General features: G+C 36.3%; 1 protein-coding gene across 3 annotated transcripts in view; it reads right to left on the bottom strand.

The window, feature by feature from the left end:
• Positions 1 to 23,180, bottom strand: part of LOC126474868 (dynein heavy chain, cytoplasmic) — a 231,166-nt gene that overhangs the window by 133,794 nt on the left and 74,192 nt on the right. For all 3 annotated transcript variants that reach the window (XM_050102347.1, XM_050102348.1, XM_050102349.1), the window contains 7 exons: positions 22,470 to 22,692; positions 19,430 to 19,686; positions 18,586 to 18,795; positions 11,521 to 11,667; positions 4,342 to 4,514; positions 1,245 to 1,412; positions 907 to 1,072 (listed from right to left, as the gene is read on the bottom strand). In XM_050102347.1, the coding sequence (XP_049958304.1) occupies positions 907 to 1,072; positions 1,245 to 1,412; positions 4,342 to 4,514; positions 11,521 to 11,667; positions 18,586 to 18,795; positions 19,430 to 19,686; positions 22,470 to 22,692 (1,344 nt within the window). The remainder of the gene's footprint in view (positions 1 to 906; positions 1,073 to 1,244; positions 1,413 to 4,341; positions 4,515 to 11,520; positions 11,668 to 18,585; positions 18,796 to 19,429; positions 19,687 to 22,469; positions 22,693 to 23,180) is intronic.

Below are 23,180 nucleotides of genomic sequence, written 5' to 3'. Positions count from 1 at the left end.
GATAGGTGAAGCAAATTTTGTGAGTTCATTAACAGATATGAAAAAGAGCAACATTTCCAAGATCAAATTCTTTGGTCAGATGAAGCGACATTTAATCTTGATGGAACAATTAACCACCATAACTGCGTGTACTGGGCCAGGGAGAATCCATACTAACTAAGCAAAGGCATGTTAATCTACGAGGAGTAACAGTCTAGTGTGGTCTGTCTTCTAGAGGGTTAATCGGGCTATACTACTTTGACAACACTGTCATGGGCGAATCGTACTTGGGAATGTTGGAAATGATAACTCCGGGGCTTAGCATTGTGTTTGGAAATGAAGATTATTACTTTCAACAGGATGGGGCACTACATCACTTTCACCTGAACGTGCGGGCATTTCTCAATCGTACACTCCCAACCACATGAATAGAATGAAGAGGGAGTGTGGAGTATCCCGCTCAATATTCAGATTTAGCTCCTCTAGACTTCTTTCTATGGGGTACTCTCAAGAACACAGTTTACACTGCAAGACCACACACACACACACAGGATGATCTTAAGAGACCAAATTGAGCATGCCTGTGATGCTATTCCATTGGAAACAATAGAGTTGGCATGTCGTTAAATCGTTGTTGACGGTGTACTGCGATGGATAGACACCAGTTTGAACATTTAACACCTCACATCTGACCATGAGGCACCTAACACCATTAAAACTGTATTTCTAACGCCTTTTATTAAAAAGATGTTCAGTTTCAAAGAATGTATACATTATTCTGGGACACCCTGTATTTGCTACAAATCTTCTAAACATTAGAAGCAAAAAATCAGAAACTTCCTGTTATGTAATTCACATTCATGGCTTTAAATTATTAAAGAAATGATATTAGAACTATAAAAGAAAACTGTATGAAACACTAAGTACCTCTTCTCCCTCTCGTGATGCAATTCCGGTAATGACAGTGTTGTCTTCATTCAAAAGTATGGCAGCTACACCAGCAAACATTTTTTTGAAATGTTTCTGCAAACGAGCTACATTTTTGCTATTTCCTATGATCTCTAGAAGATCTTCATCGCCCACAAAATAGAACCTAAACATTAATAAAATACAATAATATGAAATGAAATTATTGTAAATCTTAAGTCTTGTTCTCTAAAACGATAGTTTATAAATCTTAAATTTTCATACTAAAAAAAAATGTTACTGAAAGATAGACAAAATTTTGGTTAAATTTTTATACCAGTGCTATAAATTTAACTCACCTTGGGAAAGAAGTTCTTTCCCTTTCAAGGTACTCTCCCAGGGCTTTCTGTATTTTTCCCAAAAGATCTGCCAATCGCTCAAGGGATCTCTGCACACCAGGTATGTTGAGGACATCCATAACCATGGGAGACTTTGTCACTTTCTTCATCAAGCCCAAGAACTCTGAACTGGAAACAGAAAAATCAATAGTCAAAATACCGGAACACAAGCAGAAGAAGGTACCATTTCTTTTTTCCTGTAAGAAAGAACTCCGGAGATGGGAACTTGCCCTTCAGTATATCCTCTCCTCATTATCCGCCAGGCCTCAACCTCCGCTAATTTCAAGTTGCCGCCACTCATACCTCACCTGTCTTTCAACAACATCTTTGCCTCTTTACTTCCGCCTCAACTGACATCTCTGCCCAAACTCTTTGCCTTTACAAATGTGTGTGTGTGTGTGTGTGTGTGTGTGTGTGTGTGTGTACCCGTATTTTTTTCCTCCCTGAGGAAAGTCTTTCCACTCCCGGGATTGGAATGACTCCTTACCCTCTCCCTTAAAACCCACATCCTTTCGTCTATCCCTCTCCTTCCCTCTTTCCTGATGAAGCAACTGTTTGTTGCGAAAGCTTGAATTTTAAGTGTATGTATGTGTTTGTTTGTGTTTCTATCGACCTGTCAGCGCTTTCGTATGGTAAGTCACATCATCTTTGTTTTTAAATATATTTACTTTAAAGTGATTAACACTTTATACAGCAAGATGATGAACATTTGGAAATTATGCAACAAGAAACGGTTCAAATGGCTCTGAGCACTATGGGACTTGACTTCTGAGGTCATCAGTCACTTAGAACTACTTAAACCTAACTAACCTAGGAACATCACATACATCCGTGCCTGAGGCAGGATTCGAACCTGCGCCCGCAGTGGTCGCGCGGTTCCAGACTGTAGCGCCTAGAATCACTCGGCCACTCCGGCCGGCAATGATGCGACATTCCTATATTTTGAAAATCAATCCTAACAACCATAAACAACAAGTCTATCAGGATGCAAACGTGGTTCTAAGTAACAATCTGTCAGAAGTAAAGGAACTTTGTCCCAGGATCTTCAGTTCTCATTACATTCAATATAAAGGAAACACTTTTATTATAAAGAGCATAATTTTAAGATTCCTATCAGTGTTTTCTTAATCCCATACAAATAGATTTCACTGGCTTGGTGTAATAGCAAGTAGTACATTCTGTACTTTTTGTGTTTAAATGAAAGTTTGTGCAACCATTACAATAATGGGCTGCAAAAATGTCATACAATAAGATCTGTTGTACGATATATGAGGTACAGTTGAGGTTTGAACTACCACTTCGGAAAAACACTTCTGTACTTTGTTTGTTCAAGGCTATGCTTTAGTGTCGATACTTTATTGTATCATGTAAAAATAACATTCATTAATGGAAAATATTGGAACAACGGTTTGAATTATAATTACGACTCATCACTTCTCCTCCTCCTCCTCTTCCTCCTATCCCCCCCCCCAATTATGTTTTAATAACCCTTCACGAGTTTTAGCCTCTTCAACAGGTTTCCTCTTTTCTGCTCTTTCCAGCACAGTTCTCCACCATTCTCTAACTACGAAAGATTTTTATATCTTATTTCACATCACCTACCCACTGCTTTCATGGGCTTCCTCTTTGTCTTCTTCCAGTTGGTCTCCACTCAAAACTTTTCAGTTGTTAGCCTCCTAAGGACATGTCCAAGCCAGGTTATTCTCCCACTTTTTACTGTTCTTACAATGCCAGCTTCTTGTATGAGGCGATCCAGCTCAGTGTTCATTCTGAATCTCCAGATACTGAATTTTCCCATAGACCTTGGGCAGAATCCTGCGTTCAAATATCCTGAGCTGCTGCTGATCAGCACTCATTAGTGCCCATATTTCACATCTAAAGGTTACAACTGGTCTGACCATGACCTTATAAACTGGAAGTTACAGTTGTTTATTTAATAACCTAGAGGCCAACAATTTCTTAAGCATGTGGAACTATCTATTACCACTTAGAATGCACTGTTTTATTTTATTTGACATGGAAATTGTCCTATTAATATTAGGTACCAGATAAAGTTGAGTACATATTCAAAATTGAAATCAATTGCTGATAGTTTATCCAGAAATTCATATTCAAAATTGAAATCGATTGCTGATAGTTTATACCAGAAATTCATATATTTAGTCTTCTTTTTGTTAATACAAATGCCTCGAGGTAGTGTGGCTTCTTTCAGCTGACCTAGTGTTCTCTCTAGCGAAACTCTTCCACTAATAATTGCTACATCAGCATATGCACATATCTGGGTTGACTTTGTTCCTATGTAACCACATATCTGAAGCTTCTGAATGACTGCTTCAAGAGTTAGATTAAAAAGCACTGCAGAAAGGACATCCACTTGACCGACTCATTTACTAATACTGAACCATTTACTGAGGTCTTCATCACTCACACTATGGTCTTGGAATCAGCCAACATTGGCAGATAAGTAAAACATACTTTGATGGTATACCACTCTGCCCTATCAAGACTATCAAAGGCACTATTCATCACATGGGATGTTGAAAATTAAATGTGCCTGTCTGGTGGCCAATGCCTCCTTTGTATGTTGGGTAACAATCTATCCTACCTAATTTATATTTTTGTTATACCATCCTTGATCTTCCATTGGTCAATTTCACATTAAGGGAAATAGTGTGCTGTACAGAACATATTATTTGTAAATGGAAACAATATTCACTCGTGATTCACAAGCCTTTCACACTTTTCTATTATATCTTCCAAAGTTGGTTCTCAATGACAAAATACTCTAATACTTGTGACATCACAACTTTACACATACTTGCATTCACCACAGTATTCCCTTTAACTGTTCTCCAACTTAGCTTCACATTCTCTCCAAATCCTCGTCTATTAGGAAAAGTATGCAGTTCTCCCAGTTTGTTCACTTTATCACAATTCTCTGATTATTATGATGGAATAGAAGCAAAGCACTGGACATTTAAAGTCTTCAAGGAGAGTAAACTAGATTTTAAAAAACAAATACTGAAGAGTCATTTTTCCACTAACTGATAATACATACCTGATGCTTTGGAAACGAGATGTTTCAACAGGGAGCAACACTTTAATATCTGCGCTGCCTGAGAATATTCCCTCCAAATACACCCACCGTCTCTGTACATCAATCCACACATCAAACAGTGCATTTATACGATTCAATTTTTCTTCCCAAGTAAGTGCTTCCTCTTCGAACACCTGTTGGAAGACACATCACCATATGAGAGACACACAAAGTAAGGAACTACTCTAGATCAGTTCGTTAAATAGGAGACATCTAGCAAAAACTGTTGTCCTAATATTACCACTACTTCCCTTGATTTCAGACATCATTTGATAGGCTACTGAACTTTACCGCCACACAACAGTAAACCAACTAAGAATAAATGTATTTATTGACAACAGATACAAATAAAATTTCTTTATTAGTTAAGTGCCAAGCTGGTAACCAAATGGTGCCTATTTAAATTGCAGAAGACCCACTCTATTCGTTGTGTGATTCTCTCTATTTTTTTCAGTAAATAAGAAAAAAAGATGAAGGTGCAAGTTGCACCAACTTTAGATTCTTCACAGCGACTGTGTTTCATTTAACTGAACTTGCCAGAGTAGAGCTAGCACATACAACATCTCTGCTAGTGACGTCCTAATGAAACATCAGTTCACATGTGTATTAACAGTTTTAGAATTCATTAATACTGTATCTTTCTTCTTAACTATTTACAACCACAAAGTGATATAGTGATTGAATATAGAAAGCTTCTACTCCTAACAAATTTAGAAACTGGAGCCGGTCTGCACAGAAAGAACAAGCTGAAAGAAACATCTGAATTTGCTGGCACTTCAATTGGCAGTCAAAAAGTTAGCTTTTTAATGTATGATATGTCTATGAAACACTGACAATTTCGTAACCAACTGTTAATGTGTTTTAATAACATTCTTACATTAGTGTACATTCAAACTGAAAAATAATATTTTAACCACCTCTTTCTCTGACTCTCATATACCAAAACATAGGAAAGATTGTACCCTATTAGGCATAATTAAAAATACTGTAACCTAACTAAACATAAAATACAGAAAGAGATAACCATATAGCAGTAGATTTGCACAAAAGAGAGCTTAAAACTTCCAAATTAGCTGTTTCTTCAGAGCTGTACAAAAATGTATGTTTTGTTAAAAAAAGAGAGAGAGGTTACCAACAAAAAAAGTTACACTTAATGACAATATCAGTTCATTCATTTTAAAAAGAAGCCATGTTATCCCTACTGACCCAGCGCACACAGAGTGGAAGAGATGTCTGTAAAATCCGGAGTCTGACATATGGTGTTTAAGTAGAAGAAAATAGATACAACAATACTCAAACTTTATTTGGTATGAGGCTGGCAAATTCAGTGCTTAGAATGAACCTTTGTTTTGTGTATAGTTTTCCATTGGACAGGTGATTTGCAAGTGGGCATAGCATCATAAGGAATGTCCCAAGTATAGCTACACTGCTACACCCAAGGATAGTCTAATGAAATCATTAGAAAAATCAATACAAACTACAAAATGAATTAGATAACATACCTGTATGGTGAAAAAAGTGGCAACTGATTCTGGACAGTAGAAAGCATGAGGCCCTCCACACGAGTACATGATGACTGACAAATTGAAAGGTCGTCAATTCAACAGAATACCTAGAGATTTCAATTACAAACAGCTTAAATTGGAACCATCACGAAGAAAAATTTCATGAGGAAGACCAACCAGACTCTTTTATTGGTGGGACACTTAGAAGTGGAAAAAATCATCTAAAGAGACTGTCTAAATTACACTAGTCCAACCTCTACTAAAGTATTGCTGCACAGTGCGAGATGCTTATATTATTACATCACAATTATGTAATTTAATACCTATTTTACGTTATCAATTTAAGGTTTCACATTTTTTTTATATTTTCGTAAAAAGAATGCATTTCGTAGGTGCGAATTTTGGACTAGGATTTGTTTATGTTGTGATATACTCTAAGTTACGTGATTATTTCAATAAAGTAAAGTTTGTGTTGCTATATGCTATCCATTTTATTCTCTAGTAAGTAGCCGAAGTGAAAAGTTTATATAGTGTAGGCTTAGTTCTTTGTTTACCTTTTGTTTTGTCATGTAAACAATACAGATTATATCGTTTTTGTTTCTTCAGAAGTTTTGAATTGGTATCCGAACTTTAGGCCTAAACTTTCTAGGAAATTTAATATATTAATTGAATAGTCTATGAAGTTATAGGATTGTTAGTTACGGGGTGTGGTGTGAAGGTTGTTTCAGTTTCTTTCATGTAGATAATTGTAGTAATATGGGAATTGGGGAAATAAACAAGGCTCATTGGTTGTGTAGGATTTGCTGTAGAGGTAGGAAGATAATGGAACAGGTGGTGAAGATTGCTGCCCTTCAGGCAGAACTAGATAAAGTGAAACAAGATCTGGAAAGGTTAATGGGGTGGAGAAGGGAAAAGAGAGGTGGGAAGTGACAACAGGTTATACAAGTAATAGGAATAGGACGTTCTCAGACAGTGTGATTGTGAATGTGGGAAACAGGTTTGATCTGTTGTTACAGTTGGAAACTGATGAGCCACAAACAGATGTAGGTGTGGACAGGACAAATGTTCAAAAAGTGTTTGATAAGTAAGAAGTCAGAAAAAGCTGTGAAGAACAATTAAGTTTTGTTGTTAGTTCACATGGTAAAGGACTTGGCCAACTGTTGCAGGATGAACTAGGGTCAGGTTACCAGGTCACAAGTTTTTTTAAACCTAGAGCAAGTCTGGGTAGGTGGTAGAGGATGTAGGTTCACTCTGCAAAGACGTCATAAAGGAAGACACCATGGTAATGGTGGGTGGGGCACGCAACAGCATAGATAGGAACCCTAATTATTGAATTGAGAGTGACCTGGTAAAGATAGCTTCAGCAACGAGACATACTGGTGTTCGGCTTGTGTATGTTCTGAGGCACCATGACTGGCCTCATTTAAACTCTCCTGTTAGGAGAGTTAATTTAGAGGTGGAATGGCTGCTTGGATCGGGTATGGGGTCTCATATCAGTGTGGTTCCTACGGACTATCAGCAGGTGGGACAGGCATGGCCTCCACCTCAACAGGAATGGGAAGGGAAAACTAACTGGGTTAATAGCAAATAACTTAAGGGGGGGGGGGGGGGGGGGGGGCACTGTCACAAGTGGTAAAGTACCAGCAGTTACAAGTGACAGATCAGCAGTTCTTTTAGGGTAGAGAGGGCAGAAAAAAAGACAGTCTGAAAATGACATTCATATTGATAAAACAGGCAGCCACAAAGCAAATATTAATGTAGACAATTCATGCAGACAGCCTCTGATCGAAACTAGAGATACTCAAAAATTGTCAGAAAAATTAGGTTCATCCAGTTATAATTCAGCCAGCGCACAAAATCAGTTATCGGTATTGCATCAGAATATCAGAGGATTACGGGGGTAAGCTTAATGAGATGTTATTTGTGTTGAAGATTTAGAGTTGAGCAAATCAGTAGATATAATCTGCCTCTCTGAACATCATGTGACCACTCATACAGATATGTTAAATGTTACACAAGTTAGCTTTCTAATTCTGGAGAGAAAATTTGGAGAAAGGAGGAGTTGCCACATTTGTCTGAAACTGTTGATTTCAAGAATACTAATATTAATAAATTTTGCTCAGAGCAGCACCTAAAAGCTTGTGCAACAGTAGTAGTAATAAGTTCTTTATAATAGTGGGTACATACAGAGCACCTTCAGGAAAATCTGGAAGATCTGTTGTCTCATCTCTTGGTAAAAAATAGGGAAATAGTGGTTGCTGGTGATTTTAATGTGGATTTATTGAAAAGATCTGTCAGTGAACAATTATTGCAGTCACTAACACTATCATTCAATTTAGTTCCTACTGTGAACTTTGCTACTAGGATACATAAATCCTATTGATAATATCTTTGTAGATAAATCTAGGGAAGAAAGTCATATCACAAAACCAATAGTAAATAGGCTATCTGATCATGACATGCAACATCTTGTGTTAAATGTTGAAACTTATCAGGATAAAAAAAAAAAAAAAGAATCTATTAATCTGAGTACTGGAGGGTAATAAATAAGTCAAAAATTGAGAAATTCAGGAAATTGTTCAAAGAAATGAAATGGATAGATGTTTAGAATACTTCTGACTCAAATGGAAAATACAAATCATTCATTCATTAATAAAGTTACCTCCACTTTTGAAAATTGTTTTCCTCTAAAGGTAACTCAAATCACACAGAAATCAAAAAATAATCAGGGGATTACACAAGGAATAAAGATATCATGTGGGAAAAGAAGAAGACCGTATCTACTATCTAGCAACAGCTCCAATGTTAGAATTGTACTGCGTCACAAAGAATACAGCAAAATATTGAAGCAAGTAATCCAGAAATCAAAGCAGCGTTATTATGAAAAAAGATAAATACATCAGGCAACAAAACAAAAACTGTAGGATATAGTGAAGACAGAGACAGATGGGGCCAAAAAGGAAGACGAACAGATAGCTCTAAAAATAAATGAAACTTTGGTAACAAGTGCATGTAATGTTGCAAACCTCTTAAACAAGTACTTCATTTCTTTTACTGACAGCTTGGGGTTATAAGGTTCGGTGAACACTGCAACGGGGTATCCGAGACCAGTCTTTAAAAGTAACTTCAGTAAAATGGAAATGACACTCATGTTTCCTAAAGTAGCAGCATCCATCATAAGATCCTTAAAATCTAAGTATTCCATTGGATATGATAACAAATCAACAAAGTTAATCATGCTCATGCGAGTTGAGTTCTATCTTAAGTTATTTGTGTAATCAATCTCTTATCACCAGAACATTTCCAGACTGGCTAAAATATGCTGAAGTTAAGCCTTGCAACAAGAAAGGGGATAAAGAGATCCCATCAAACTATTGAGCAATTTCACTTTAGCTGGCTTTCCCAAAAATATTTGAAAAGGTTGTGTTGAAGCATCTCCTTAACCATCTGACTGCAAATAATATATTGTCCAAGTCACAGTTTGGATTTCTTAACAGTTCTGATACAGAGAAAGCTATTTACACTTACAGTGAGAATGAACTTAATTCATTAGATAATAAATTAGAGGCTACTGGCATTTTCTGTGAGCCGTCATAAGCATTTGATTTGTGAATCACAGCATTCTCTTAATTAAATTAGAACATAATGTTGTCACCTGCAATGCTGCAAAATAGTTCGAGTCTTATCAATCTAACAGGAAACAATAGGTGTCATGAAATACATGTGCAGTAAGCAGTTAGTCTTCATCTGACCAGGAATTAATTACATGTGGCATTCCTCAAGCTTCCATCTTGGGTCCATTGCTTTTTCATGTGTACATTAATGACCTCTCATCTGCTACATTGCCAAATGCTAAGTTTGTTTTGTTTGCAGATGATACAAACATTGCAATAAGTAGCAAGTCAAGTACAGATTTAGAAATAGCTGCTAACCAAAATTTTCACTAACATTAATAAATGTTTTAAAGCTAATTCACTGTCATTAAACTTTGGAAGACCCACTATCTGCAGTTCAGAACCCGTAAGAGATTTTTTTCCAGCATGTGTATAACATATGAAGACATGCAGATCAAAGAGGTTAACAGTGTTAAATTTCTGGGATTACAACTTGATAACAAATTCAGTTGGGAAGGGCATACCACAGAATTGCTTAAGCACCTAAACAAGTCTGTATTTGCAGTGAGAATGTGTCCGATGTAGGAGATACTTTGCTTTCTTCATGCTACTAAGTCATATAGGATCATATTCTGGGGCAACTCATCAAACTGAGCAAAAGTTTTTAGGGTACAAAAGCATGTGATAAGAATCATTTGTGGTGTAAATTCAAGAACATCATGTAGAAACCTGTTGAAGGAACTTTGTATTCTAACTACTGCTTCTCAGTATATTTATTCCTTAATGAAATTTGTTGCAAGTAATACATTTGTATTTCCAACCAATAGCTCAATACATAGTATCAATACTACGAATGAGAACAATCTACATAAAGACCTAAAACAGTTACCTTGGTCCAAAAAGGGGTCCAATATTCAGGAACACACATTTTCAATAAATTGCCAGCAACCATTAAAAACTTGATTTCAGATAAAGCACAGTTTAAACAGAGTTTGAAAGACTTTTTGATAGGTAACTCCTCCGACTCTATAGATGAATATTTTAACAGAGACTGTTAAGCCAGCTTAAGTAAAAATATCTGTTAAGATTTCAGTTTTGATAGCACTTGGTCACAAGTCAAGATTAGGTATTTTGTGTATGATAAATTTATTAATAGTGTATAACAATGTTTCATTCTGACAGCATGTTAATTCTGTAAATATTAGTTGTTCCAGTTTACCACATTGTATTCGCCTATTTCGACAATCTCCTAACAAATGATCTGGGTAATAAGTAATATATTCAATTGTTTCTTGTTTTTACATTATACTTTCTGACAAGTTCAACACCCATGAGAATCCTCTCATTTTTTGGGTCTATGGAACGAAAACTGAATCTAATCTAATCAAATCGAATCTTTATAAAAATTAATTGCTGAATAGACATATGAATGAATAGAAGAAAACAAATGAACTGACAAAACAAGGGTTGTGAAGTTTGAAACCCAGTTCAAATCACAGACAATGATTTGTGGTGGCCTCTTAGTATCACCAAATATAGTGCATCATGTTAATGACACTTCCCAGACAACTCGCACAAAAATATTTACAAAAAGCCACCCTAAACTGCTGCAGAGTGATCCGCTTATTAGGTTCAGCAATACATGCCTCCATCAACAGATCAATTTGTTTGCAACTACAGGAGGAATATGTCTACCTCAAGTAACTTATATTTTATAAGTATTTTATCCAGACAACACCATGTTTCTTAGGCTGAGAGACCCCATGTATGGTCATTCTTTTGTTTCCCTAAAAGCCGTCACCACAGCACTTACCAAAGTCATCTGCACTCTGAACAAATATAATACTGTATTAGTACGAATAAGGAACCCTTTACGTTTTTAGATATTGGTCATACAGATGTAGGGGGACTATAAGGAAAAGCCAAACCACTGCAATAAAACACACGGTTGGATAACTCATTTTGTGATATTTTTATAATAACTGTCATAGCAGTAGCAGTATATTGTTTTAACATATTACCTTATAATAAGGTGACAGCTTCATGGCTGCAACAGAATTTATGTGTTCTTTGACTTTGTTGAAGAGATCATCCCATCCTCTGATGAGACGGCACTTGTTCTGATAGTTTATCAGATCCAGTTCATAATTCTGCCATGATTCTCGAACCTAAGTATTTTAGAACATTTATCAGTCAGTCTTTTTTATTTTTATTACAAAAGAGAAACAAATACAATAAAGGTGGCACTGAATTTAGCAATGATTGAAAAATATTTATGATACATATTAATCACACTGCCTGGCCTCTAGAATCAACCTTACATACCTTAACAGACACCCAAATTACTATGATTATGCTTGGATTATTTAATTAGATTTCTACATAAATCAAGGAATGTTTTAAAGTTACAAATACTTTTGCTCTAGGTACCTTCAGCTGCATTCCACACTGTTTGAATTTCCTGGTAATTGTATAATGAGAAATTACACAAACTATTATTAAGAATAAACATGAAAAATGCGTGAATAATAATTTGTGACAAAGTCTAAAAGAAAGTAATCAAACTGAAGGTATTATACAGTGAAGATCAAAACGTGTCTTCTTATCATTCCGAGGGCGTAGCAAGGCAGATCCCCACCAAGAACACAGGCAGAGGGGACACAAAAACTAACCAGCAAAGAAACGAAGAGTAATGGTTTCAGAATAACATTAACCTGGAGAGGTACACAAGTTCCCCCAATCCTTGTGCTGCGTTCTTCTTCCCACAAGAAGCAGCCTATCCCTCCAACTGCAAGTAAAAGCTTGCTGTAATTACAGGTCATTCTGTCCCAGTAGCATTATCAAACAGTATCTATCATTAATATAATGGAAGGAAACATTCCACGTGGGAAAAATTATATATAAAAACAAAGATGAGGTGACTTACCGAACAAAAGCGCTGGCAGGTCGATAGACACACAAACAAACACAGTTTTGAATTTTGTGTGTATGTTTGTGTTTGTTTGTGTGTCTATCGACCTGCCAGCGCTTTTGTTCGGTAAGTCACCTCATCTTTGTTTTTATATATAGTATCTATCATTAATTAGATGACAATGGTGCACTTGTCTCACAAAGTTGCCAACTTACTCACTTTTATCAATGTGGCTCTTACTGTTTCTTTGCGACGATATTTGAGGATCCCAGAGGTCAGCGAACGGGTGCAGAGGCAAATAAGCTATCTGACTGAAGGTTTCCAATTTTTGTCGCTTTCTGCTGACTGAAGACAGTTTGACACAGAGCGCTTCAAAGTATTTAACAGAATAATGAATGTAACGCAAAACAAATTCCTCTCGTATAGTACCATTTCAATGCCTCAATTGTAAGTTCTGTACCTTATACTGCAAAATGTGCAGATGATTTTGGTACAAAATACAACAGTGATATTGATGAAGCACAACTTGTTAACGAAATAGCTACTTTCAAGTTCCACGTGAAGAAACTGACTAACACTGACACGAATTCCCATTTGGATTGAAGGGTTTTTTCCCCTAAGTATGGTTTAATAGATGCTCATCCAAACATTGAAATACCTTTGAAGATCTTTAAAACAATGTCAGTGACTGCTGCATACCATGAAGCAGTATCATTAAATTATGATAAAGGAGCTACACAGATTCTAAACTTTACTTCAGTAACATAATCAGCAAGTGTTTCGGTCAAAATAAGGAGTTGCAGAGTACAATTACAACAAAACTACAGTTCCAGTAGACTTTTTATTGTCATTTCTGGCCAATTACAGACCACATCAAGATAGCTATTTATTTTTCTTTTCCTTCTTCTTTCTCCAAAACTTTCATTTTCAGAGAGAGTTCTCTCTCTATCTCTATCTCTATCTCTCATACCTGACCACTTGACTAGCTGTTGTTCTGTTCAGACTAGAAGTCAAGAAATTCAAAGGTTTTCTGGAAGTTGAATACCTTCAAATTTTCTAATTTCTAATCTGAATTTGCCAAGTAAGCGTCTTGTACAATTCGCATTTCTGTAAGACCATTTTTCGTATTGCCTCCCCATCCATTTTTTCATTTATCTGCCTGTTTTGGAAGAACATGTGGATTTTCTTTATTAATCTGTCTTTCTTCATTCTTTCTAGATGTATCATGCCTTTTCATAACCTCATCCGTAATTTTAGCGCAGACTGAGTACTTCCTTATGTGGTCTTAAAACCCAACTGCCATCTTTGTTCTTGATACACCTAATATTTTTTTGCACAATTCTTGTTCCTTTCTTTTCTAAATCTTCTAATGTCATTTTGCATGCAGATAAAAGTAAGGTTTCTGATGCACAGAGGGCTTCTTGTTAAACAACTGTATTATGGCTGCCTTAATTTGACATCTTTAGAAAAAATTTTATTGCACGAATTTCGCACTTTCCTGTATGCTCTTTTCATTTTTTTTTCAATTCTGATTTTAATTGTTCTTGTCCACATTTATTTTTATATTTTCACCCAAATATTTAAAGTTATCTGTTTTATTGATCTTGTCATACTTGCTTCTTAGAATTCTTGTCAAGTTAATCTACGAAAGTCTTTTAAAGTGATATTTGCAGACCTGCATTTTCAGCTGTCTCCTTTACATTCTCTAAGGTTCTATTATTACGAGATCGGCAAAGGCCAATCAAATTAATGCTTCTTTCAATCTACCCAGTTGTATGTAGTTATTAACTTTTTGTTTTCCTTCCTCTATTTTCCATTCTCTTACAACTTTTTTTCAGCACCAATGTACAATAGGTCTCTTCATCAATAAGATACTGACTGTTTGAATTTCAATTTTTTTTAAAAATTTATACTTTTTTTTCTTATTTAACACAATTTTATTTCTTATGCACAAGTCAGACCAGTGGTCTAGTTGTAAAGTGCATACTTGGAATGAAAGGTCATAGTGTTGAATCCTTGTCAGACCATGGAATATTTCAGTCTTCCCTTCTTGATGACGAGAAGATTCCATATGAATGGCACGTGGTTCGGATTTCACCTGAAACTGTAGCCCCCCCCCCCCCCCCCCAGTACAATTACTGTAGTAGGCTACAGGCACCCAAGTTGCCAAACTAGCATCCAATTGAAAAACTTGCACGAGGCCACCGAGTCACACATTAATTATAATTATAATAATAATTATAATAATAATAATCCCATGTGGAGTTGATAGTCTCCCATCGGGCGCCTCCCCAGGTGGCGGATAGGGGAATGCTCTCCAGATATGGAGGGTACTGGGGAAATAAAATACCCGGGGTGGACCAAAACTATCAACCGAAATCCACTAACGTCTGCCTGGTATCCAGCGGTTAGGGGTCAGCGTCTGTTCGCCTAAATGGTGCGGCTGCAGCAACCTTCTTGATCTCAACAATCAAGTCGTATTCCTCGTGATCTTTCCTCGGAAGGACCACCACCAAGTTAGTTTTCAACTTGAAAACCAAACATGATGATAACACAAGGAATGAATCCACTACCCCGGGCACCAGTCGCAAGGCTGGCTTTACCTGGTCATCGGATTCCTGGGGACCAGGAGCATCATGTTATGCCTAAGGTTGAGAACCAGACGACGTCCAAATTATTACACACAAAACAAAGACACTTCATCGGTACACTTAATACTAATACTCTTTTCAAACTGGGCAAGATCAAACAACTTACAGACGTGCTGCAAAAATTCCAGATCAAAATCCTTGCAATCCAGGAAACACGATTTACGGATGAAAACCATTTTGATACAGACAACTACAGGATCTACAAAGGAAAACCAGCGGTTAAAACTAATGAAAAAGGACTCAAACTGTTTGGCACAGCATTTGCAGTCCACAAATCTATCAGCGACTCTGTCATTGACTTCCAGTCTGCCTCAGAACGTATATCAACGCTTTCCGTCAAATCGGCCAACAAAGCATATACCTTGATCAACGCACACGCACCCACAAATACCTATAACAAGAAGAACTGCCATAAAGTGGATGACTTCTGGAATGACCTTGAAGAGACGACAAACAAAATTGCCAAACACCATGTAATAATCTTGTTAGGCGACTTTAACGCACAATTAGGTAAAGAGAAAAAATACAGGAAAATCACTGGAATCCATACAGCTCACAAGAGAAATAACAAGAATGGGGAAAGACTGATAAGCTTTTGTGAAAATTTCGGCCTCGTAATTATGTCAACACAATTCAAAAAAAACCCAACAAGAAACTGTATACTTGGAAGTCGCCCAACACAATGTTGGGTGAATTCCAGATAGACCATGTGGCCATCTCCAAGAGTAACACAGCAGAAATTCTGAATGTGAAAACGAGAAAAGGATTTTTTGACTCAGACCACCATCTTCTACAGATAAAGACCAGATTACAACCCAATAGAAAAAAGCCAAAACTACAAAGTGCTGAGACCAGACCCCGAATACATAAATCTGGAAAACATCTTACAGGAAATTAGTCAGACAAACACCACAAACTAGACAGAACTTGTGGACGTCCTCAAATCCACAATGAAATTGGGTCAACTCCCGAGAAGGAGAAAACAGGTGGTGGAATATAATATGTGACCAAGCAATAGAAGAAAGGACCAATGCCTAGAAAAACTTCAATAGTCACAAAACATCAGAAAAATGGCAACAATTTCTGGTAATCCGAAAACAAACATCAAAAACTATTCGGAGGGAAAAAAGAAATTATGACAAACGGCGACTAGATGAGATAGAACAAGATTTTAAGAAGAACACCACCAGGAATTTTTATAAGACATTTAAAGAACATATTGCAGGATACCAGCCACCCAATCTTTGTTTCAAGAAACCGGATGGTTCACTAGAAACTAACACAAAGAATAACTGCCAAATCCTCGCAGACTATTTCAACAAACTTCTCAACTGCGAAAGACCTACAGAGGATATTCACTACGAGACGTCTACACCAAATCCTGATGCTAAACTGCCAACCATCAATGAAATAGTAGAAATTATCAAGACACTGAAAAACAATAGACCCCCAGGAGAAGATGGAATTATTGCAGAACTATGGAAACTAAATGATGAAAGATCAACAGGAAAAATTCACAAAATCATATTAAACATTTGGGAAACAGAACAGATCCCTTCTGAATGGAAATGCGCACTCATCCATCCACTCCACAAAAAAGGGGACAAAACTGAACCAAATAATTACAGGGGTATCTCACTTGTACCGGTCACATATAAAATCCTATCAAAAATACTCATCAATAGATTAGAAGAACAAGCTGACCCACAAATAGGAGAATACCAGGTTGGTTTTCGCAAGGGACGATCATGCATAGAGCAGATCTGGAATCTGAAAATGATTCTCCAGATGAGAAACACCCGAAACACAGTGGTTACTTTTGTAGATTTTAAAAAGGCCTATGACTCAATAGACAGAGTAGCGCTCTGTAAGACGCTGGAAGAATTCAGCATTGACAGAAAGACAAGAGCAATCATTCGGGAAACATTAACTGACACAGTCTCCAAGGTTAAATTTATGGGGGATATCTCGGAACCACTTGAAATCCAAAATGGAGTGCGACAGGGTGACGGACTTTCACCATTACTCTTTAATATCATTCTTGAACAAATTATCAGGACATGGGAAAAAGAAGTCAAAGGAATCCAAATTGGCATTAGAAAAGATAATAGATTCAATGTGAAGTGTTTAGCTTTTGGGGATGACCTTGCAATCCTCACAAATAATAGAAAAGAAGCCACTAACGCCATAGAGAAGTTACATGAAATTGCACAAAGAACTGGCCTGCAAATCTCATATGAGGAAACCCAGTACATAGAAAGAGTGCCACAAGACAAATTGCCTATTGTGACAACCCATGGGAAAATTTTACAAGTACCACATTTTAAGTACCTGGGAGAAATCATCCAGCCATCAGGGATCAACCTAAAGGCCAATGAGGAAAGAATAAAAAAACTACAGAAAGCATATAAACTCACGTGGAACTATTATAACAAAGTCCATATCCATTAACGCAAAATTGAGGCACTACAACACTGTCGTACTTCCGGAGGCACTGTATGCATCTGAAACAACACAAATAGGTGGGCAAACTAAAATCAAAGAAATAGAGAAACAAGAAAGGAAAATTCTCAGGAAAATTTTTGGCCCGATACAAGAGCAAGGAATCTGGAAGAAGAGGCCAACATCAGAATTATATAAATACACAGACAAGATTACAGATACAATAAGGAAAAGAAGAATGCAGTTCTACGGACATATCCACAGGATGAATGAAAACAGAATTTCAAAGCAAATTCTTGAAGTCATCAACTCAGGCAGGGGAAAAACAAAATGGATAAAATAAGTTGAAGAGGACCTCAGACAAGCACACATAACAGTAAACGATGCAGAAAATAGAACTGAATTCAGGAACATCATCAAAAAACAAATTTGACACCACAACACAGAAGAGACCAGGATGCAAATGGACAGCGGAGCAAAAGAAACAACACAGTGAACACATGAAGAAAATTTGGGCTCAGAAAAAACATAAACGATCATCATAAAGGAATTCAAGTTCCAACGCTCTCTTAAATGGGAATAATCGAAAATAATAATAATAATAATAATTACAATATATATCAATATATATCATTATAGTTCATTTACGTAATATTTTCCATTAATGCTTCATTTTTAATAAACTTGTTTACATGATTATAAAATCTGCATCTGTATATGCATAGAGAAAAATTGCTAATGGGTTGTTTCATGGGGAAATGACATGGGGTTCGCAGCTATGGCAGTTTTGCCAGGGATGCAGGATCACCTCGGTAAGGCTCTGCATCAGGCATACAAACACACACAAAGCGAAAAAAAATGTTACCCTTAAAAATGAAAAAGAGCCTTTTTTCAAAAAAAGCTGGAAGGACTGCAGGAAACAGGACTATTCTTGTATAAAGTAGAACAGCTCAGAACTTATCTAGGGTGAAATCAAAATTACATCTAAAAACACTTAATATTGCACTTCTGTTGTCTGCCCTAGTCAAATACCCAGATAACTGAAAATATAGCTCTCTTAATTAAAAGCATTCACTACTCACTTGTTTCAAAAATTCTTCTAGAGCCATTTCTCCTTGTGCCACAAGTATGATGTCTTTAACAATTGATTCATTCTTTTGAAGATCAACATCCCATACCATTCCTAAATTGAGCTCAGAAAGAACCCAATTTACACGCAGTTGTTTCATCAGAAGTTTCCAGTGACGTTCCTTCAACGCATCTGACTTTAGTTCAACGATCATCATGTTGATCTATGAAGGAAGTTTGTATTAATATAATTCACATGAGTCAGTTTCACAAGTCTTCAATCAATTTCATCACACATGAAAGAAGTAGTATAATTAAAATTTCAGGAGGTCCATTTGATGTAACTTTATGTGCAACAAAGAGGCATGTACACTAGAACTTGCACAAATTATGACTAAATAACAAAATGCTACTTCCCCATTAATGCACACACTTTTCAGACACACTTCATTCTCACAAACATAGTGGAGAAATTATGGACCCTAATACAAACTTTTGCGTCTGTGTTAATTATTACACACAAATGCAAGAAGTAGTTAGTAAAAAAACAACAGGCACACAAGACACTACGTTTACAGTGCAGAGTGTGTCTCGGTGACAGAATGTGTGTCAAACTAAAAACCTAAAAGTTCTGGCATTTTCTGTCACTAATCACACGTGTATGAATGTGCAGGTATCGTGCAAATCTGCTCCTTCTGGCCAGAAATTCACTCTGTCATTTTCACTACACCATACACAAGTTTCATATACCCAATAACTGCAAAGAACCTGCTTTTGACATCACTGAAATCTGATAAAAACTTCATTTCATACTAAACATTAATACCACAAAGTACAATGAAAAACAATTTAACATACCTTTGTGTACCCCAATAACATCTTTCTAACATATTCATAAGAGGCATATTGGCGAAGTCTTGCAGGAAGTTCCTTCAGCTGGCTCAGCAACGTATCTAGCTGTGCTCTTATTTTGCGTGGCTGTACAGATAGCCAGGGTTTCTCGCGGATTTCATCAATTTGTGCCCAGATGCGAGACAATTCTGACCAAACACCTCTGAGATCTTGTAGTTCTTCGAACACCACTTGCATTCGATCTTCACTTGTGCTCACACCACCTGCATTGAAACAATCACCTTCTAAACTGGTCTATATTAAAATTTCCATCATTATGACTGACTCCTTTGTCATCACATGGTAACCGGTACAGTGTTAATAAGAAGTAAGTACATTTTGTGTAGAGAACAGCTAATCATAACATGTAGTTCTGAGGAAATTTCATAGGTAGGAGAGAAAACAATGATATTTGGAAAATTACACATTAATGATAATGATACACTTCTACATTCAGCTAAATAGTGCAGTAACATTTCTTTACATTAAACACTGGGTCATATGAATAAAAAAAGAGAACATTCTTCAGAGAAGATTCTCAGCACAAAAGAATATGCTCTGAGAAAAGATTTGAAGCATATTCTCTGATGAGGGAGTTCCTTCTCAGTATTTCCACTCCTCCTTGAGAAGATTTTACTTTTTTGTGCATCAACAAATCATTAAGATGATTACAGATACTTTATGAAAATGCGTTTTCTTGTTATGTTACTGAATTTTCAACATGCGGTAAACTTTTTTGTTATTGAAGTTAGGTGAATACGTTACACAAACAAAATCCCATGGTTAGATGACATTTTCATCTACTCCAAACCGTAACTCTTGTCATATGGGTTAAATAAGATGCATAATGGTCCACTTGCGCATCTAGTATGTAAGTAGTTGCCCACGCGTTTCATTACAAGGAACAAGTCACTAGGTTTGTAATAACCCACTTATTAATTTTTCTGATCTACCTACTTAATTTTAACACAAAAAATATATTATTTATGCTGTGAGAAAATATTATGAACTTCTGACAATATACCTAAGTCTTCTCATACACCAGTCTGAAAACTTGGGTCTTTTAAGGTAACGGGGGATAATATGGCCATACAGCAGCTTTGCTGGCAATGGAAATATCAGCTATGGAAAAAATCGATGGAATGCGAAAAGCACAAAGAAAAATCAATATATTTATACACTCGTCTTTCCCTGATAAAGAGAAAGCACATTCAGCAGTATCAGATGGTTTAAATTACTTGGTTACATAATTGCAGATAATTACTGTACATGGATTTGCACTTAAGTCAATAATGTAGAGTGTGCTTGTAATGAGCCCTTGGATCATTGAAATAGAAATCATGTGAAAACGAGCCAACTGCTAAGTAAGTCGTTATTTAATATGAAGACACCATTCAATTTCGATTTTTGTAGTGCCAGACAGGTATTTGTATGTCTGGTATTTCATGCGACGACGTCATTAAATGAAGGGAGAGGGTGAAACTGTGCCAAAACGAGTTATTCTTAATTATGTAAATCTGATAGCATGTCATAAATTAGTCCCTATTTTAATTTTCCGTGCTTAAGAATAAAATTATGTATTAAATGCAGAGTGCCAATAGTGTAATGCAAAATGGACATAAAAATACTTGTTTTGTGTTTTGATGAGCATGGTAGTTCTGTTGCATAGTTAGTTTGTTTTTTTTTTGTTTTTTTTTGCGACAAATTATAAAACTATGTGGTGATAAATGTGTGTAAAATTATATAATGTATTTAGATTTAAGTATTTAAATCTTATAAAAATTGTAAATGAATTGTGGCCCTTTTTATGAATTATTTTGATTAATGTTGTGTCACGTGACCTGACTCAGGACTGAGGATATGAGCAGGAAAAGGAGGTCTGTTGTCCGTTGTGGTAAGTTCGGAGCGGCAAAGTGCCGCAAGTGTAAGCATGGATGCCCGTGTATGTGAAGGAACAACATGAAAGTGCTTAGGTGCGAGACAAACCATGTGTACGAATTGCACCAAATACTAATTATCCAGATCGGATTTATTTGTGAACTTAAAGATGCATGGTCACAAAGTTAGAAGTGCTTTTTAAATAAATAAGTTTCAATCTGAATTTGTATAGTGTACCTCATTTAGCACAAGGTTGTGGTATAGACAACTGTGTATTCAATTCGTTACTGTTCAAAGGCTAGCCTATATATGACTCAGTATTAGGGGCGCAAATGCAACCGTTCACTACCAACCCCCTTTGCAGATGAGCCACGTGAAAAATAGGTAGTGAACGAACCCGTGTACAGTTGCAGTCTGTTATATGACAACGAAAATGCTTCAATTTTCACTTAGTTTCAAAGGTCCCCATATTCTTTCAGTATTTTTGGAAAGGAAGTTCACCAGGCAAATAATTTTTTTTATTGTTAAGCCCATATAAACTTCTATTGCTTCTCTCTTCAGTATTTCTTTGGGCTACATGTATCTTTTCTTGCCTTCCAAGCAACGTAAGTTCTGCCACTGTTACTAAAGAAAACCTCTGTAAAGCTGTTATTTCAACAGAACTTACTCAGCTCTAAGTATACTACAGAGTTCATTTCAAAAAAGGAGAAAATTCTCGACTTATTAGAAGCTCCTCTAGTTTTATTCATACAAAATCTGAAAACATTATTTGTTTTGAGCAACTTCCCCCTCCCTTTCGCTCATGGTGACGACATTCTCGGATGAAGTATATTTTCCTACACACTTTATTCATGCGAAGCTGAAAATGCTCTCTGAAATTCTGAGTATAAAATATATTTTCCATTTTATTCATACAACTCATTGTTCTTAATATACAGGCTAAGGAAAAAGTGTGCAATAAGGTAACTCAATATCTTTGCAGTTAAATACAGTACCAAGGGAATTACAAGCTTCATAGCAGGAAATACTGATGTTACTAAAATAAATATTTGTTTCCATTATGCTCTTTACATTATTCTAAACAAATAATCCTGTACAACAGCACAAGATATCAAAAAAACAAAGAAACCTGGTTCTTGTAGCTCCAGTGCTTCCTTAGCTTTGGCAACGTTGTCTCGCTCTTCTTTAAGTCTGGCAAACTTTGTTTCATACATATGTAGTTGTTGCAGTGCATCATCAGGCCGTAAGTGTCCTTCCACAGGCTTATTACGTTCCCAGTCATTCAAAAAGTCATTGGTACGAGCCTCCACTGCCTTATCTTCCGTCACAATTTTCATCTGCAAACTTGCAACCTACAAGAAATGAAATACCATCAGCAGCTGCAGTTACAACCCTGAAGCAAAACTTTAAAAGCCATCTTTTTTCCTTTCATACAAAAGTATAGAAGGATATACAATTTATTTCAATATTATTTACATAAAAAGTCCAGGTTGGTGTGTAAAGACTGACAATGCAAAGTACTGCTCATCTTGAAAGCTGTCAAGATATATAAAGACATATTAAACGTAAGATAAAGATTAAAGCCCAAACTTTTGTTCCACCTAGTAGCAATAAGAACCTAGACACATCAAGGTGTATACAAACTTAAGATACAGTCACATGTGCTCAGTTTTCTCTGCTCTGCAGAAGATTTTAAGTTTAAAATGTCAGCAGTCACCTGATATTTTTACAAGTCTATTCACCATACAGCATTACATCTTTAACTAATGATTTGTCATCATAATCAATACTTGTTTCAATACACTTTTTGTAAAAGTGCAACAAGTTAATTCTTCTGTCA

Source organism: Schistocerca serialis, chromosome 4, assembly GCF_023864345.2.
Source record: "Schistocerca serialis cubense isolate TAMUIC-IGC-003099 chromosome 4, iqSchSeri2.2, whole genome shotgun sequence".
NCBI lineage: Eukaryota > Metazoa > Arthropoda > Insecta > Orthoptera > Acrididae > Schistocerca > Schistocerca serialis.
The sequence above is the reverse complement of the archived record's forward strand: the minus strand, read 5'-3'. Positions and strand labels throughout refer to the sequence as shown.